A 19,795-nucleotide genomic window follows, 5' to 3' on the forward strand; every position below is an offset into this window, starting at 1 on the left:
AGAGAGAGAGCTCTACATACTAACCTGCAGGCAGGCAGGTATACAGAGAAGCACTGGGCCTGGCATCGCTTTTGAAACCTCTAAACCCTCCCCCGGTGACACACTTGCTCCAACAAGGACAAACCTACTCCAACAACAACAAAAAACAAACAAACAAAAAAACAACACACCTACCCCAACAAGGACAGGCCTCCTAATCTTACCAAACATTTCACAAACTGAAGACTAAGCATGCAAATATATGAGCCTACAGGGGCCAGTCTCATTCAAACAACCACCTGGGTCCTGTCATTAAGGCACAAAAATTGCCTTTGGGAGAGAGGAAGATTTTCCCTATTTAGTATTTGCTGTCATCGTGGCTAGTATAAAAATATCAATGAGGCATACCTGGAAACATTTCTCACATAAAATGCACAACAACGGGTCTTACAGAACCAATGTTTATAATTACGTCTACCTAAGTTTGTCTGGTATGTTTGGTGGCTTACATTCTATTTTTCTCCCTTCATCAAAACAAAAGCCAAAGATTAGTGATACAGCAGGTAGTTAATATTCATTGACTACATGTTAATCTTTGACTCAGGGCTGTATGTGGCTACGGCTTGGTAGATCAGTGGTAGGGCATGTGGCTTTTACCAGTGTTGCTCTTTACCAATGATCAGGATCTGGCACAAGTACAATCTTTTACCCAGAATAAACTAAAAATTTTAAGGTCAGAGTGATTTTTAGAAATGTTAAATATTGTGAGAACCAAAAAAAAAAAAAAGAGAAATATGGAGAAATCATGAAAAAGATAGACTATATGTATTTTTTTCTTGATTTTGTGCTTTATTGTATCTCTTTTATTTCCTATGCTGTCCTAAGAGACATAAGTATGAACTTAGAAAAGTACAAGGTTGGGGTACACAATAAAATAATTTAAAAGCTTTGATTTTAAATTCCCTTATTAAAAGACCACTTATGGCTTAACCTGTGAATTCAAAATGATGTCCAGTTTTAAATGAACCTTTCACATTATGCCAATTACAAAATAAACTAAAGATCAACAAAAATAATTTCAAATAATTCCTACTATATGAACCAAATAGCAATAAAGAAAACATTCACAAATTAAGAAGAATTTATAGCTATGAATCATGTTATTCCCACACAGAAGCAGAATAAAATATCATAGTTATGTTTTACATGATAATGATGTGAAAAAATACAGTAAGATCCTACAACTGAAGAATAATTATTCCTAATTCAGCTTTTCTCCCGTTAAGACTTTTTTATTAGCTTGAGGTAAATTAAAAATAATGAGAATTGACTTTTAATATTTTCATTTCGCCTCTAATATTCTGATATCCAACTCTGAATTAGTAACTCTTCATTCTGCCATTAGCAAGTTTTATTGTAGATGCTACCAAGCAATTTCCTCTATCAATGTTCATTATTATTTGTGGTTTGTTTTGTAATTGGCATGGAGTGAAGGATTCATTGCATTTCTGTTAATTATGTTGTTTTCAACTATTTGACACTCACTGGCTTGCCATTTTCTGGTAGTCTACAACAAACACTTGATTTTAGCCAAATGTATCTATCCACCCTCCTGGGTTGGCTCACCTATTCTCTAGGATGCTGTATTTTGTACCTCTTACTCCTTACTGAACCTGAAACTATTCTAGAATTAATTTCATTGCCAACTATTCCGTTCTCTACATAGTACTTAGTCCCTAATCTCTTCTTTGGTACACTTCATTGTCTCAAGTGCCTAGAACAGTGCCTGGCATAAAGCAAGTATACAAAGAATCCATCGAGGCAGCAGACAAGTGCTAACCAAAACAAAACCAGTAGAAAATAAATATCGTTAGATACTCGTCTAATGATGAGTTCAAAATATTTGCATGCTGAAGTATAGGTTGATGCTTCATCTTAAACTAATGCTATTTTGACAAAGCTGTGTGAGTTAGAAAAGCTATCATGACACCTTGAATTAGTCAAAAATAACTTCTAACACTCGGGCTGACAGAGCTTCAGTCTAGAAGGTGCCCTTTTTCTCATATGAATCTGTGCTTATTATACTCCATTTAAAACTTGGCTAAACATATTTTCTTGGTATGCTAATGCTTTTGCAAACCCTTTCTTGATTCTGCCATGTAATTTAAAAAGATTCAATTAAGGGAAGATGTAACTAGCTCTGAATGAAATTTCCAACAAGAACAGATTTTATATTTCAAAGCAGACAGTTGTTTTATTATTAGCTGTATTGTTTTATTTTGGAAACAGTGCATTTGTCTCCATACATTCATACCTCTGACTGTATCTCAAGCAAGAGAAGAGTGTCTAGAGGTGGGGTATCAGGAGAGAATAAGAATGAAGTTTACACCTGTGATTCTGAAGCAAATGCCTGAAACACTAAATATTCAATAATGTAAAGTGTTAGTTTTACTTCTCTGAAAACATAGAGGCTCTTGTGTGCAGGTTCTAATGTTATGAAACCCAGGCCTGAATTTTCTTTTTTTTTTTAATCTCCAAGATGGAATTAAACTATGTACTTTTCTGAGCTGCAAAGATTGAGCGAATATTGAATACAGTGCCAACCCTTGAACAGACAAGGTGCTTAGTAAGTTGTTTATTAAATTTAATTGTGTCTATTGAAAATTTCAGTTACCAGTGAATTAATCTAGTAAAACATCTTCTAAGGAAATAACCTAATGACTGGGTAACCAAGAGCTATAACTAAAGTGCAGCTGGATATATTTCAGGAACTCTAATAGAATCCCCCCCTCCAAAAAAAAAAAAAAGCATATCAATAGGTCCAGCACACTGACATAGATGAAACACAAAGTATGGAACTCCAGTGACCAGACAGTTGTGCCTGAGACCTGAGCATATATATCCAAGCACAAAAAGAAATCCAGGACATTTTCCTATGTCTTCCCATGTCTCAGAAAGACAATGACAAATGCTAGTTCACAGGTACATTTAATGAAAACAATTGTTTATCCATACTGACTTATTAATCATTTCTATAAGTGTTTCAACATTAGCTAGAGATACTGAATTTACTAACACTAGAAATAATAACTGCCGGATACCTGATGAATGATGCTTCCTCTTTTAGTTCTTAAAAATAAAAGAGACAAGTAAGAAAAAAATTCTCAAATAAAATAAGTAAAAAATTTAATTGGTAGAGTAAATTTCTAATTAAGGAACTCAAGACATAAGTTTAAAAACATGTTATCAAATGTTGGTTCTGAGGAACCATTGAGGAAAAAATTAAATATTCTATCATCGTAACCCTCACAATCTGAGGTTAGGCTGAAATGGACACAATTAAGGCTTTCAGATGAATCAAGTTGCTGATTGATGCACACATTTCTAATAACAAATTTTGTTTAAACAACTGCATTAATGGCCAAAGGATTGATATTTTTCCATCCTTAGTTACTGAGTAAGCTTTGATATTCTGTGCAAAACTTTGAAACATGTTCTATTATCAAGACACACAACTGAATTTCTTCTTCCTGTTACCTCCTGTAGGGTATTGTGTATACTGATGATAGCTTAGAATTCCTGGTTCCTTCTCTGCCTACTAAAACGTTTTCTTTCTGTGGCATTTAGAGAACTTCCTGCACAGAATTCTGTGCTTTGTTCACCGTCACATAACCAGAACTAAGTAGAAAGAAAGAGGGTTAATCTTGGCAGCCTTTGTAGGACCAGTCCCTAGCATAGTCTTTAAACTAATAAATGCCTAATGATGTACTAAGAAATACTTGGCAGCTTGTACTAATAAATTTATATAGTCTAGTATTCACCAAATATACCCATCGTTTACGATTTATTTTATATTTAATTGTGTGGCTGTGTTGGTCTGTTCATGGGAGGGTAGGTGCCTGAGAAGGGCCGTAGGTGCCTGAGACTCCTGGACCTGGAGTTAGAGAGATGGAGCTGTGCGCACTGGCAACGGAACTCGACCCCTCTTGAAGAGCAGTGTGTCCTCTTACCACCGCAACGCCAGTGCTGCAACACCACAAAGTGTGCCCATTTCTATTATCCTGATCTTTCTTAAGTTTAATCATATAATTCCCCTTTCATACCTCTAATCTTCCCCATGTACTGCCCCTTGTTCCTCTCTGCCTCTCTCTCATTCATGTCCTCTCTCTCTTTCTCTTACTCATCATCTCTGTTTCTCTGATTGTTTTTTACACATATAAACATACATCCATATATATATGTATATATATATACACATATACATATACATATGCATATATATCCCTAAATATATAAATGTATCTTACTCAGTACATATGATGTCATTTGTATGTTTATGATTTTGACATGTATTCTTTTCTAGAATCAAAAAGCTCAAAATATCAATGATCTTGCAAACTAGGACCCGTTTCCTCCTATTACCTCATCACTATGCAACTGAATGAAGCTGTTCCCTTGCTTGGCAGATGAGGATACTGGGCATCTACAAAGGACTATGGGTTTGTGAGACAATATGAGTGACAAAGAGTTGAATTTCATAATCAAGCTTCTTCCTAAAACACTTAAAGATAAGAATGCTGGACAACTACTTTCGGCATGTCTCTAAGGATCTGTTGAATGGATAGATGGCCAATCATCTTTGACCTTTGACCTTCGCAGTCATTGCTGAAAGTCTGCTGCTCTCCCCCTCTTTGTGAAACGAGAAGAACATGGCACTGATCGTATGCAAAGACTTTGCAGCTGCCCAATGTCTGCCTCTGAGATTCTCTTGGTGGCCACAGTGATGGTATAGAGAAGGGCATCCTCCTCATCCCAGTACTGTGCGCACTCATCTCCAAGATACCTAGAGGAAGTTTCTCCATGCTCCTTCATGGTTTCATAAAGAAAGGAGGCTTGGTGAAGACGTAGTGAAAGGTGGGATAAAGGGCTCGCAGTCAGTATCTGAAGGCTCCAGCGACTGAAACCTGATCAAGCCCTTTTTTTTCATATTATCTCCTCTAATTCAAAGGCTTCAGAGAAAAGGATGAATCTCCAGGTTAATATGTAGTAAATTGTATGTATCATTCATGGCTCAACTCTTGCCACATATGTTAATTAATTAATAAATAACACCACTGAATGCATGATTCTAGATTAACGTGAAAGATACCTAGATAATTTTTTTTTTGCTAAAACTCATCTTTTTTTTTTTTAATTTTAAAACATTTTAAAGAAGTTTGCTTGTAAAGGCAAGTTATTTCCTAGGCAATTACATCCTGCTCCTAAATGAACGCTTGGAACCCTGGCCCTCTGTTAGCTTGTACTGTTACAAGTGGACATTCTAAAATAGCCTCCACAAAAATTAACAGCAACTACAAAGATAAAGTAACATCTCCCATAGCTGGCGGTGTTTCCTCTCTAAAGGGCTGTGGAATTAATAGGTTGAAATTTCTCTTAATCTGAAAAAAAGACTCTGTGCCCACCTCTCTACTCCTGTCTCTGCTGTCTCTGTGTCCTCTTTCTCTGTGTACAAGTGCATTCTGACCATTATGCTTCGGTGGAAAGTTGAAAGACAGCTAACAAGCTACACCCAGCCAGTGCTCCTGATGGGTGGGCGAGCAAAGTTCTAGGGCTGAGCGTTCCTTTCTCAGCGCCTGGCCACGCAGGCGCTCGCGGATACCTGCCTGCTTGGCGGCGCATCTGAAGATTCGCAGCGGCGGAACAGTTGAGTCTCTCCATCTGGCTACCAACCCACCCAAGCTTTCTTCTCCTCCATCACCACCTTCCTGCCTCCCCCTCCTCCCCCTCCTTTCTGTCTTCCCTCTCCACCCCCGCCCCCAATCTCCTCCTCTTTTTCTCACTACAAGCGGTTGCTGATGCTGAAGCCGAGCGTCACTTCGGCTCCCACGGCAGACATGGCGACATTGACAGTGGTCCAGCCGCTTACTCTGGACAGAGGTAAGGGAGCGGCGGGTCCGTCAGGCCACCGAGTCGGTCCGCACCGCTTCGCCCTCCGCCCTGCCCAGTCCCACTGGGACGGCAGGGATGCGCTCAGGCAGGGGTAGCTGGGCGAGGAGGATCAGCAGCCCAGGAGGCTTTCGCGCCCGGAGCAGGACACTTTCTTCCCCTCTCCTCGTCTGCTCCCTGCCGCCCCTGCTTGCTGCGCTAGCCGGGGCGTGGATGTCTTGCCAAGGCTCCGATGTTCCAGCGCCTAGTCCCAGTCTCTCTCCGGGTCGCCTCCGGGCCCCGGCTTTGTTGGAGAGGATGCGCGGGGACCGCTGAGCGCCGGTGACTGGAGGTTGGAGAGCGGCAGAGAGGGCTCTCCCAGCCAGAGTGGCGAAGGGACTGGTGGGGAAAGCCAGCTGCCAACTGCCGGCTCGGGGACCCGGAGGAAGGAAGTTTGTCCCCGCGCTGGAGACGGGGATTCTGTGCAGCTGCGGTGACTGGGAGGTCGCCCCGAGGCGGCAGGGTGCTTGGTAGGGTAGCTGGGCGCACGACTGCGGAGCTGCCAAGCCAGGGCGCTGCCCGCGGGTGAAAGGGCAGAGCAGTGCCCTGGCAGCAGTGGCGGGCTCCAGGGAGCCGCATCCTGGGGCCGAACTGGCTTGGCTTCGGCTTCCCGTCCGGAGCTGCGGCTCCGGTCGCGCGGGGCTCCCTCCGCCTGCAGTTCCAGGGCGGTAGCAACTCCTGTGTCCGGCTCCAGCCAACCTTGCTCTTCACCAGCCAAGTGCACCTCAGTGCCTGAGCTGCAGGCGCGGGGACAAAGCGCAGGCTGGGTAACTGTTTAACTTCTAGCCTGTGACCTGTGCGTCCTGCTCTGGCTGAATAGGAAACAGCGTTTGCTCAAACGCTCCCAAGCCTGGTTACAGGTTTCTCCTCTAGGACCCGGGCCTGCCTAGTGTACCCGAGTGGTACCTGCATGTAAATGGGAATTTCCTTTCCGCCTTCCCACGTCCAGTTACTAGGGCGCCAGAGTCCCTGCTCTGCAGAGAGAGGGCACCTCTAGCTCCAGTCCGCAGCGGCGGGGCTTAGGACCCGGGGCAGCCATTTGAAAATGCTGTGCTCAGAAGAAAATGATTTAGTCCTTGTCCCTCTAAAATTTCTCTTTCTGGAGGATTAAACTAGCAGGCCCAGCAAGGCAAAAAGAGCAATCCTACTGCGAACACAGTGGCAAAAGCTGGTAAACTCTGTTTGAGGTTCTTCATTTGGAGAGATCTCTGGTGACTTTAACTCAATTTGTTGGTGCCAGAACGGATATTATGCGGTGCCCATGGCAACCTTACTTGGGGTAAGAGTTGAAAAGTAATTGATTTTTGTGTTGGGAAATGCTCCTTTACAAGCTTGCAAGTGAGTAACAGTGAAAGTGCTCAGAAATCCGCCGTATAATCTATGATTTTAGCCCTGATATCATCTGTACTAACCAGGATAAATCCATTGCTGGTAAAAGCCAAGCAGATGGCGAGCTATTAAAAACGATGGGTTTCCCAAGTATCTCTGTTTTAATGTGATGAGCTCTTATATTGTCCCATTACTAAATTACTGTCATTAAACATCCCAAGTTTAACTATGCTAAACACCCCAAGTTCTAACTATGTTACCAGCAAACACTCCAGGAGGACCACATACCGAACCGAGTTTATATCCCACTACTGCTATTTACTGAAGCAGATACTCCGCTTTGGGGGAGTTTACCTTAGCCCTTAGATACCCCAGTCAGTAGTCCAGAGGCGGTATTAAACAGACCAACCTATAAAGCGTGTTCTTGTTTATGCTCAGAAGGTAACTGCCCGTCTGTGATTAAGTCCTTAGAGTAACTCTGGAGGCAAAGCTAGGTTATCTATGTAAACAGCTGAGTTAGTGAACCACTGGCTTTAACTTCTTGATGTGTGAGAAGACCCTCAAGTATCTTCCCTCTACTTCATGGTGATAGCACCTTAATATGATCAGTTAAGTAATTTTATTATTAGATTGATGAAATGCAGGATTCTAAACTTTGTCCAGGAAGCAGGCTTATTTGGCTGGGCATTAGGGATTTGGGTTTGCTAAATGTGAGAAGCTTTAGCAGTCTGTAGCTGAGTTATCCTCACTTCGGTTTCAGTGTTTGGATGGCTACTGAAGAATTAGATCACTTCAAGCTTCTGGAGTACAATTTGATACACTCTAAATTTGGCCTCCCAAAGGCTTGTCTTACCCAACTCATGGAGCTCTTTGAGGAATGAGAGTATTTCTTACTCTGTCTTTGAACTCCTCATAGTCCCTGACTTGTGGTGGAATCTAGAATTAATGTAGATTCATGTTAGTGAACTGAAGTCTGAAGTAAATCAAGAACGGTTAATTACAAGGATTTCATGTGGAACTGAGACACAATTCCTGGAGTACTAGCACTGCAGAATGAGCGAGGATGGCAGAGAAGAATGCACAGTGCAGGGGTTATGAACCTTTCCTTTTTATGATCTACTTGGTGGAGTTCCATCAGCCACAGCTGCTTACAATGCTTTGCCTTTTGTTTTTGTGTTTGTTTTTCAAGACAGGGTTCTTCTGTGCAGTCTGGTTGCGTAGGGATTTTCTTTGTAGACCAGGCTGGCTTTGATCACAGAGATCTGCCTGCCTCTGACTCCTGGGCACTAGGATTAAAGATGTGTGCCACCTGGCCCACAGCAGGATTAGAGCTAGAAAGCAACAGGGAAGAAGGAAACATGACTCTTGTCATGGACTACCAAGTGCATCTCAGCAAATCAGGAGCATATTAGGGCTCCTGGTTCTTTGCTCAGATTTTCATTTACACAAATATAAAACACAAAATAAGAGAGAATAGATTTCATAAGGCTATACTACTTCTCAGTGGGAGATTAGATTCTTTTTTCATGTGCTTTGGAATCCAGAAAGTAGAGTCAATTGGGACAATATAACATGGGGGAAGGATCAATAACAATATAAAAGGAATACGGCTAGAAAGAAAAAGGGTAAATATGGAATCTTTAGGGCAAGTTTAGAAGGAGACAAATTAAGGCTACAGGGTTGAAATTAAGATTTACTCATCTCAAATTCAAGTAATGTAACTAAAAGTCAGACTCTTAGAAATCACGCTCATTTTGGTTTTTTTTGTCTGGGAAGCAAAACTCTGAGAACCGGGCTGGCCCAGAAGAATAAAGAAGGTGACTTGGGGCTTTCACATCTCTGTGTATATCCCCAAACCATTCTCTAACTGCTATGAGGACACTGTACCTGCCAACACTGCAGATCTCAGGGTGGCTGTAGACAGAGTGGATGCCTGTCTACTGTTACTTGATATTCATCACTTCCTTACTGAAGACAGTGTATCCTATACACTTACTACAAGTCACACCTACTACAAGTCACATCTTATTGTGGAACCATTGTCTACTGAGAAGCTAGACCAATGACACTTCTAATTTCTGTTATACGTAAGGGCCTCTAGGTGGAGAGGTTTCTTTGTTTTGTTTTTGCCACAGGAACAATTCATTCATCCATTCATTCAATATATATTCATCACCTGTTGCATACTATGGCAGCAATTCTCAACCTGTGAGTCACGCCTACTTTGAGGGGCAAATGACCCTTTCATAGCGGCTACATATCAGATATCCTTATATATCAGATATTTACATTATGATTCTTAACAGAAGCAAAATTACAATCATGAAGAAACAAGAGAAATAATTTTATGGTTGGGGGTCCCCACAGCATGAGGAACTGTATTGAAGAGTGGCAGCATTAGGAAGGTTAAGAACCACTGTACTATGGAAAGAAAGGTTTTCTATTTCTGTGAATCCTAACATCTACTAGGGGAGACAAATGGTAGGGGACTGATTTACTAATAAATATTGAATGTCAACTTTATTCCAATCACCCCTTTAAGCACTGTGGTAGTGCCAGTGAGCAAAATAGGTAAAATCTAATGGTGTCTGCATGCTAATAAGAGAGATGCAATGAATACACATATACAAATGTGAGGCTGATGAAGTAAAATTAAAACTGAACAGATGACAAGGTGCCACTGTTGTGGAGGGTTAGTCAAGGAAAGACTAATTGAGATTGTGACATTTGAGATCAGCAGTGATTAAGGGGGAAAACACATTGTCAAATTTGGTGGTAAACAGGCTCAGGATGAAGAGCTACAAGCCTCTCAGGACATCACAACAACTGCTGTGAAAAAAATCAAGCAAAACCGAAGTCACAAAAGAGGGATATTTGAAGATGGTGACCAGAGGCCAGATGATGTGACTCATAATAATGTTATTGGATTGTATGAGAATGTGGGATGCTCTGAAGAAAACAATCGGAGAAGAGATTACGGGGTGAGAGCTACGTAGTTAGTGTAGATCAAAAAGACTCGCCAAAAAAGGAAAATTTACATGTATTATATATTCTTATGATCCTTAAGAAATGCAATAATAGGGAAGTAAGTTTATATAACAGCAGTTTCAGATCTCTTTCTTGGTGACCATCTAGGCAATGCACTTGTAGGGGGGAAAAGTCAAAAAATTAAAACAACCAAAGAAACAATTATACTACAAGGACATATTTCGGGTTAAAAATGTGGTTGTATAGGCCAAGAAACTCTACAGATCAGCTTTACTGTAAGTTTTATTGTCAGAATAAAATATCATACATGGTAATTTTATTTTCAGAGACATACTAATCGCTGTAATCTCCATGGTGCTCTGCATAAATCTTGAATCCAGTGGTTTTAATATGGAAGGGGTAGTTTGGGGTTTAGACAGCAGTGTAGATGGCAGTACATGTAATTTACCATTGTGGCAAAGGAAGAGTCTCATGAAATGCGCATGAAATTTATCTCTTCCCAGCTTTAAAATGTTCTCTCAGACTGTCTTCCTATTTCCACAGATTGGCTTGCTCAGATTTTAATCTCTAAAACTAGGAACGACCTTTAGCCAAGCTCAGGGAAACAAAGAAGAGTGCAGCCCCTGATAGTCAGTACCGTCACCTCTATAGAAACTAGAAATGCCTCACTGTGTTAAACACTGAGTCCTTCCAGTCACTTCCCCGGGTGTACAACTCTCCTTCAAGTCCAATTCCAAGGTCAGAAAAGGATAGGAAGAGTAAAAGAAACTTTACATTTTCATCCTTGCTTAACATCTCCTTTTAAATTGAAACCAAATGGCTGAAAAATTATGACCTATAATGTGAGAATATGAAATCTATTGAAGAGAAAAATAGATAATTAAAATTTTCTATGGCTCTGAAGAGATAACTCTGCAGTTAAGAGGAAGTACTGATCTCAGGTCCCAAATTTAGCTCCCTGCACTGATTTTCAAGTGCCTTGCAACTACCTATAATACCCTCTCTAGAAGATTCCATGCCTCTGGCTTTATTGGGCACTTGTACTCATGTTGACACATCCCCACACAGAAGAAAATATACATGCATAAGTGAAAATGAAATAGATATTTTAAATACATTTTTAGGAGTTAATTAAAATTACATAATTTTAAAACCTCTGCTGTTTGGCAACATGATCAAGAGCTTCCGATACATTTCAGTATGTTCAGATGGTAAAATGTTGCTGTGGCCATCATCTAACTTTTCTTGTGATTCAGCTTCAATTTGGATAAGTTGAAAAAATATAAATGGAAATTATTATTTCTTGGCTTCTTTTAATCATAATTTAAATTATTGATTGAACTAGTCTTAAGTGTATTTCCTCATTTAAAAATATCAAACATTTGTCCTTTAAAGTTTCTGCTGAGAAACCAAGAAGTCATGGATTTCAATATTATGGGTGGGGGTGAAACATGAGAACAAAAACTGAATGTCAATGAGGATCCCATGGTGCAATATTCTTCATAACATTTGTGATACATTAATATTTTCTCTTTTCTTTTTACTTTTCAAGGCATCTAGAGCCCCTATGTTTCCCAATTCAAGCTCTGGGCAGCCTATGGCTTTTCTAATCAAGTACATTCACCAGTTATTATAAGATCTGTATTTATCTGGAAATTGGTACAAGAGGTCCCTCCCTTCTCTTGTACCTCAGTGTTCATTTTTTGTTTTTATTGGAAGGATTATGACAGGAAAAAGAAGAAAAATAAGCATTAAAATTTTAATTACTGTTTCAAAAGTGCATGCCTGATTATCTTGATAGGAAAGAGAGAGAGAGAGAGAGAGAGAGAGAGAGAGAGAGAGAGAGGAAAGGCTAAGGATATGTTATCTCTCACCCTAAGACTTCACAACAGCAGCAGCAGGATGTGTTTTAGGTTATGAACAGTGAGTGGTTTCTTACTTTAAGGAAATATTTTGTGGACATTTTACAAACTATTCTTGTTGAATGTCTATTCTGGTGTGGTCTATCCATTCATTACACTAATGTTTTTGTTTTGGTGCTTTATTTGTTTATTTATTTGTTATTTACAATTTATTCACATTGTATCCCAGTTGTAGTAGCCCCCTCCCTCTCCTCCTCCCAATCCAACCCTACCTCTTCTTTCCCTATCCCTTTTCCCTAGTCCACTGACAGAGAAAGTCCTCCTCCCCTACTGTCTGACCCTATCTTATCAGATCCCATCAGGACTGCCTGGATCCTCTTCCTCTGTGAGCTGGGTGTGTCACCCACCAGAGAAAAGTTATCAAGAAGCAGACAACCAAGTTCATGTCAGAGACTGTCTTTAATCCTTTTACTAGAGGATCCAAATGGAGACTGAACTGTCCGTGAGTTACATCTGAGCAGGGGTCTATGTCCTCTCTATGCAAGAACTTTGGTTGAAGCATCAGTCTCTGCAGTCCCTCGGGCTCAGCTATTTTGGCTTTGTTGGTCCCCTTGTATGTCTCCTGTCCCCTCCGTGTCCTTCTATAACATCCTTCTTCAATAAGAATCCTTGTGTTCTGTCCAAAGTTTGGCTGTGAATCTCTGCATCTGCTTTGATCCCCTGTTGGGTAGAATCTTTTAGATGACATCTGTGGAAGTCTCCCATCCTGATTCCTCTCTTCTGCCGCTTGCAGTGTCTATCCTGTTTTCCTTTCTTAATGAAAATTAAACATCTTCCCTAGGGCCCTCCTTGTTGTTTAGCATCTTTAGATCTATAGATTTCAGTATGGTTATCCTATGTTATATGGCTAATAGCCATTTATAAGTGAGTATATAACATGCGTGCTTTTCTGCCTCTGAGTTACGTCACTCAGGATGATCTTTTCTAGTTCCATCCATTTGCCTGCAAATTTCATAATTTCCTTGTTTTTAATAGTTGAGTAGTATTCCATTGTGTAAATGAACCACAATTTCTGTATCCATTCCTCCATTGAGGGACATCTGGATTGTTTCCTGATTCTAGCTATTACAAATAAAGCTGCTACAAACATGGTTGAACAAATGTCCTTGTTGAGCATGTTTGGATATATGCCTAGGAGTGCTTTGGCTGAATCTTGAGATAGAACTATTCTTAATTTTCTGAGAAAAGGCCAGATTGATTTCCAGAGTGGTTGTACAAGTTTACATTCCCACCAGTAGTGGAGGAGGGTTTCCCTTCTCCACATCTTCTCCAGCATGTGTTGTCACCTGAGTTTTTGATCTTAGCTGTTCTGATGGGTATAAGGTGAAATCTCAGAGACGGACGTAGGGTTGGTGAAGATCTTTTCCAAGTGTGTAAGCTGTCATTTTGTTATGTTGACAGTGCCCTTTTGATTTACACAAGCTTTTCAGTTTCTTGACGTCCCATTTATTAATTTTTGATCTTAGAGTCTGAGCCCCTTGGTATTCTGATCAAGAAATTGTCTACTGTGTCAATGCAGTCAAGGCTCTTCCCCACTTTTTCTTCTAACAGATTTAGTGTGTCTGGTTTTATGTTGTGCTCTTTGATCCACTTGGTGTACAGATTTTAGTATGTTTATCCTATCTTATAGGCCTAGTACCCACTTATTAGTGAGTATATACCATGTGTGTCTTTGTGCTACTGGGATATCTCACTCAGGATGATCTTTTCTAGTTCCCACCATTTGCCTGCAAATTTCATGATTTCCTCATTTCTAATTGCTGAGTAGTATTCCATTGTGTAAAAGTACCACAATGTCTGTATCCATTCCTCTGTTGACGGACATCTGGGTTGTTTCCAGCTTCTGGCTATTACAAATAAAGCTGTTACGAACATGGTTAAGCAAATGTCCTTGTTGTATACTTGAGCATATTTTGGATATATGCCTAGGAGTGGTATAGCTGGATCTTGAGGAAGCATTATTTGTAATTGTCTGAGAAAGCACCAGATTGATTTCCAAAAGACAAAAGGGCTGAGAAAGAAATTAGGGAAACAACACCCTTCACAATAGCCACTGATAACAGTAAGTACCTTGGTGTGACTCTAACGAAGCATGTGAAAGACCTGTTTGAAAAAAAACTTCAAGTCTCTGAAGAAATAAATTGAAGAAGATATCAGAAGATAGAAAGATAACTCATGGATTGGTAGGATTAAAATAGTGAAAAATGGCCATCCTGCCAAAAACAATCTACAGATTCAATGAAATTCCATCAAAATACCAAAACAATTCTTTACAGACCTTAAAAAAAACAATTCTCAATTTCATATGGGAAAACAAAAAACCCAGAATTGCTAAAACAATCTTGTATAACAACAGATCATCTGGAGGTATCACCATCCCTTATCTCAAACTGTACTACAGATCAATAGTAATAAAATCTTAATGCTTCTGTCTTGACACAGAATGGTGGATCACTGGAATTGAATAGAAGACTCATAAATAAACCCCCACATTTATGGATACTTGATTTTTGACAAAGAAGCCAAAACCATACAATGGAAAAAAGACAGCATTTTTAACAAATGGTATTGGTCTAACTGGATGTCTACATGTAGAAAAATGAAAATAGATCCATATTTATCACCCTATACAAAACTAACATCCAAGTGGATCAAAGAACTCAACATAAAACCAGATACACTAAACCTGTTAGAAGAAAAAGTGGGGAAGAGCCTGGAACTCATTGTCATTGGTACAGGTGACAACTTCCTGAACAGAACACCAACAGCACAGGCTCTAAGAGCAACAATCAATAAATGAGACCTCGTGAAACTGAAAAGGTTCTTTAAAGCAAAGGACACTGCTGTCAGAACAAAACAACAGCCTACAGATTGGGAAAGGGTCTTCACCAACCTTATATCTGACAAAAGGCTAATATCCAGAATATATAAAGATCTTAAGAAGTTAAACAGCAAAAATATTAAGTAACCCAATTTAAAAAATGGGGAAAAGAGGTCCTCTGTGTCAGGCTCCTGACTTGTTCCCTCTTTTCTCCTTCTGATATCCAGCCTCTTTGCCTTTCTGGATAGGAATTGAGCATTTTAGCAAGAGTCTTCCCTCTTGATTAGTTTCTTTAGGTGTACAGATTTTAGTAGGTTTATCCTATTCTTCCCTGCAGACTATCAATGTAGAGGCTGAGACTTATGGGCAACCTTTGGGCAGAGTGCAGGGAATCTTAGGAAAGCAGTGGGAAACAGTAAGATCTGGAGAGGACAAGAACTCCACAAGGAGAGCAACAGAACCAAAAAATCTGAGCACAGGGGTATTTCCTGAGACTGATATTCCAACCAAGGTCTATGCATGGAGATAACCTAAGACCCCTGCACAGATGTAGCCCATGGCAGTTCAGTATCCAAGTGGGGTCCATTGTAATAGCAACAGGGAATGTCTCTGACATGAACTGATTGGCCTTGCTTTTTAATTACTTTCCCCTGAGGGGGAAGCAACATTACCAGGCCACAGAAGAAGACAACTCAGCCACTCCTGAGGATGACTAGGATCAGAAGGAAGGAAAAGAAGTCCTCCCCTATCAGTGGACTTGTGGAGGGGCATGCATGCAGAGGATGGAGGAAGGGAGGGATTGGGACAGGAGGAGGGAGAGAACCACAGGGGGGATACAAAGTGAATAAAGTGTAATTAATGAAAAAAAATAGGGAACAGAGCTAAACAGAGAATTCTCTGTAGAGGAATATCAAATGGCAGAGAAACACTTAAAGAAATGTTCAACATCCCTAGTCATCAGGAAAATGCCAATCAAAATGACCCTGAGATTTCCCCTTACCATCAGAATGGCTGAGATTAAAAAAAAAAAAAAAAAAAAAAAAACACCAAATAAAACCAAAACAAAACAAAACAACAAAACAAAAACCTCAAAGGAGAACACATGCTGTCGAAGATGTGGAGAAAGGAGAACCCTTCTCTATTGCTGGTGGGAATGTAAACTTAAGTTTATTTTTAAAGGTTAGTTTATGTGCATTTGGTGTTTTGCTCCACGTCTGTTAAAGAGTGCCAGGTCCCCTGATAATGGAGTTACAGACAATTCTGAAATGACATGTGGGTGCTGGGAATTGAACTTCAGTCCTCTGGAAGATCAGCCAGTGTTCTAAATCACTGAGTCATCTCTCCAGCCCTGTGAAGACCTTTTTATGTGAAGAGGAGCTGCAGAATCACTTACCACACCACAGTTCACATATGTAAGCTACTCTGTCATTTCATTCTTCCACCAATTCATTCATTACCAGGATAAACAGGTCAAAATGGATTTATTTTGAAAGTACTCACTGTTGACAAAAACGTCTTCAAAGGTCATAATGATCCCACCAATTCATTGCCTCTAGTTAATGGGATCAAGAAGTTTTTAAGACCGAGCTTTGCTAAGTAATATGCTAGCTGTACTTGAAGACTTGCCTAGTGAACGGGAACATGCCTAAAACCACGTCAGCGCCACGTGGGATTGAAATTTCTTTTGAAGTTGTACTTAGACATCTGTCTGTGTTGCTCAGAAAGCACAGAGCTCCTCGTTTAAACTAATCACCACATCTAGAAACACTGGAGCTATTTCAAGTCCACCTGGTTCTGCTCGTTTTGTTTACTTGCTCAGTGTTGTCATAGTAACATTAATTCTGCACAAAATCTTCTAGCAAAGAATTGCCATTACTGAGAAAGGATAGATTAATGGAAGTCACAATGTTCACAGGATTCGTGCCCCCAGGTTGTATGGGGTGGGGGGTGAGTAAGCATGGGGTGATAGCAGGTCTGTTGAACTACTATTTAACAGAATACTGGACATTCAGGGACTCCTGAAAGTGATGCTTGAGGAATATTAGGGAACAGTAGGTTGAACGAGTAGCTTGGCTTTGAGAAAATGCATGAATGTGTTGTAGGGAACGACAGCCCAAACTATTTGATGCTGTCTCCTAGCAGAGATAATGTAAGATATTACTGGAATAATAAAATATTAACCATTAGAAAAGAAAGTGGGGATTCTGCAGCAGGTACATGGTTTGGGGAGAATAAATAGGTTGAATTTCACAGGCACGGCACAGCTGTGTTCCACACTCAGGATGCTATTAGCTGTGCAGGAGGCTTGTTGAAAACATGGAGCTAAGTGAAGTAGGCTTCTAGTGGCTGAATGCTACTCTACCAATGAATGGTTCCCAGCCCTCTCAATCATTACTGAGATTCCAGCTGAGTGTCATGAATTATATTTTAAATAAATTTATTGGTGATGTATAGCTTGGGAATATAAGACATAATCATGCCAACACTATCAGTAGTCTAAGATTGTACCTGGCTAAAACGGCAGGTTACAATGAAACAGATGCATCTCAATGGAGGAGGACATATAGTTATCATTCATTACATGCACTCAAGTTAGAATGTGATTAGCTTCATATTGATGGCATTGGTATATGGCTGGGACAATTTTATTTAGGAGGGGTTGACTTGGAAGATATTGATAACTTTATGGAATAAAGTCAAAACAAGCTGTAGTGTTAAATCATCAAAATATTAGAAATCAATCTCTTTAAAATTAAATGTAAAACTTGCAGCAATGTTTTAATAAAATGTTAATACCTCATAATCTGCAGGGGATTGTTTTAAGAATACCAAATTTTTTTTTTCAAATTTAAGACTCATTCTCTTTTGGCAAGTTCCTCATATTAGTGAAGTTTGAAAGCACAATGTTGAATGCATCACGGTTCAGAAAAGCAATCCAGCTGAGATACAAGGGGTAACAAAAGACCTAACTTTATTTGTCATATTTTAGTGTCTAGAATTCCCAAGGTCTGCTGAAAAGTCATCCTCCCACATCATTCTTTTAACTAGAAACATGAGGTAAATATCTAGATTGCCCCTGGGGAGGAAGTATCAATCCACAAGGATGTGAACCACACAGTTCCTAGAAAGTAGGATGGCTCACAGTTAGGAATTATTTTAGTCTGCCGCTTTGCACATGTTGTAAATGCTAAACTTAATTTGCGATTTCAACACATACAACTTTTAGTGACCTGCAGATAAAGATTAGCTATCACATGCAATACTGAATGCTGTATTTAAAGGTGAAAGATGGAACAGTGTATTTAAGTTCAAGAATGATACAAAAAAAATTTAACCAATGCTATAAGTTTAAAGTAAGCAAAAAGAAAAAAAAATGAACACAGCTGTCAAAATTACCTATTTTCAGAGTGTTCAATTGTCAGCCCCAAAACTGTTAGATAATGTAACTGAATTTCCTAGAGACAATCACTAATGCCATGAATCAGTACTCACATATCCAAATAGTACTTAAAATAGTAATTTCATATCAAAGTAACAAGTTTTAACAAGTCAATACACAGATTATACACAATAAAATTACATCAAGAAGGCAGGAATAAAAAAATGATGAATTTTGCCTGCCCTCTCTGTGACATATCTGCTATACAGTTAAGAAAAGAGAATACAGAGGAAAAAAGACGGACAAGGTCTCTTTCAATGATGTGCAAGCCTTCCAGTTAGGGTGGAAATACGAAACGTTAAAATAGGTGAGAAAACAGTGTAACTCCAGAGAACAGTAAGTACAAAGTACATAGGGAAACAGGAGTGAAAGTCACTTACACAGTGAGTTCTGCCAGGCTACTTGAGGACATGACATCAGAGCACTGTGCAAAGATCACGTGAATGTGAGTATGAACATTTTGATGAGTACATCCAGGGAAAGAAAGCAAAACTTTACAAAACAGGGGAATAGCTCAGAAAGGATACAGAGTGGGAGGTGCCAATAGCTGCTTTAAGATTTCAAGGAGATGGCAGATAGCAAATGCTGTGTAGATTGTAAACGGGCATCACAAAACATCTCTCCTTCAGATTCTATGGTTTTCTGCATCGTTTTAAGAGTGCTATCTTGCTTAGAATGGAACGTGGCCCTTAAAACCATGCTGGTCAGATATGTCCTGCCTAAGTTTAACTGTCAGCTTTACTACTTACTAACTCTTACAACATCCACGGAAGTTTCTTAACTGTTTTGAGTTTCAGTTTTCTAATCTGTAACATGCAAATTGTAAAATTAATATCCAATAGGTAGATTCATTGATTTTAATTCTCTACTATGTATAAGATACTCAGACTAGATCTGACACACGGTGATCACCAAACAGCCATCAGCACCATTTCTTCCCTGAGCCCTGGATGTCATGTGATCCCAATGTACTGACAGGAAGAATAAATAATGTTTCCTCTGTCATGTTACACGAAGATTCAAAAGTTTCATGAAGTTTTTGGAAATATGCTTAGAGATCAAAACAATGTTTTCTGTATGTGTAACTTGCTGTCTACATACGCTTTCCCTAAGTTGCTCATTTCTTGGTAGGTCACCAATGACTGTTAATAATTCTATTAAGACAGTTATGAGACCTGGAAAGGACAGGAGCTCCACAAGGACCAAATATATCTGGGCATAGGGGTCTTTTATGAGACTGTTTCTCCAAACAAGGACCATGTATGGATGTAACCTAGAACCCCCTCGGATGTAGCCTGTGGTAGCTCAGTATCCAAGTAGGTACCCTAGTAA

General features: G+C 39.8%; 1 protein-coding gene across 7 annotated transcripts in view; it reads left to right on the forward strand.

The window, feature by feature from the left end:
• Positions 1-5,432: 5,432 nt before the first annotated feature.
• Positions 5,433-19,795, forward strand: part of Lin7a (lin-7 homolog A, crumbs cell polarity complex component) — a 147,291-nt gene continuing 132,928 nt past the window's right edge. For 2 of the 7 annotated variants that reach the window (XM_060378013.1, XM_060378018.1), the window contains exon 1: positions 5,441-5,916. In XM_060378013.1, the coding sequence (XP_060233996.1) occupies positions 5,835-5,916 (82 nt within the window). In that variant the 5' untranslated portion in view covers positions 5,441-5,834. Of the gene's footprint in view, positions 5,917-7,105; positions 7,244-19,795 lie in introns of those variants that run through there. The other 5 variants (XM_060378016.1, XM_060378017.1, XM_060378012.1 and 2 more) reach the window with 4 other exon arrangements.

Source organism: Meriones unguiculatus, chromosome 2 (assembly GCF_030254825.1).
Source record: "Meriones unguiculatus strain TT.TT164.6M chromosome 2, Bangor_MerUng_6.1, whole genome shotgun sequence".
In the NCBI taxonomy this organism is placed as follows: domain Eukaryota; kingdom Metazoa; phylum Chordata; class Mammalia; order Rodentia; family Muridae; genus Meriones; species Meriones unguiculatus.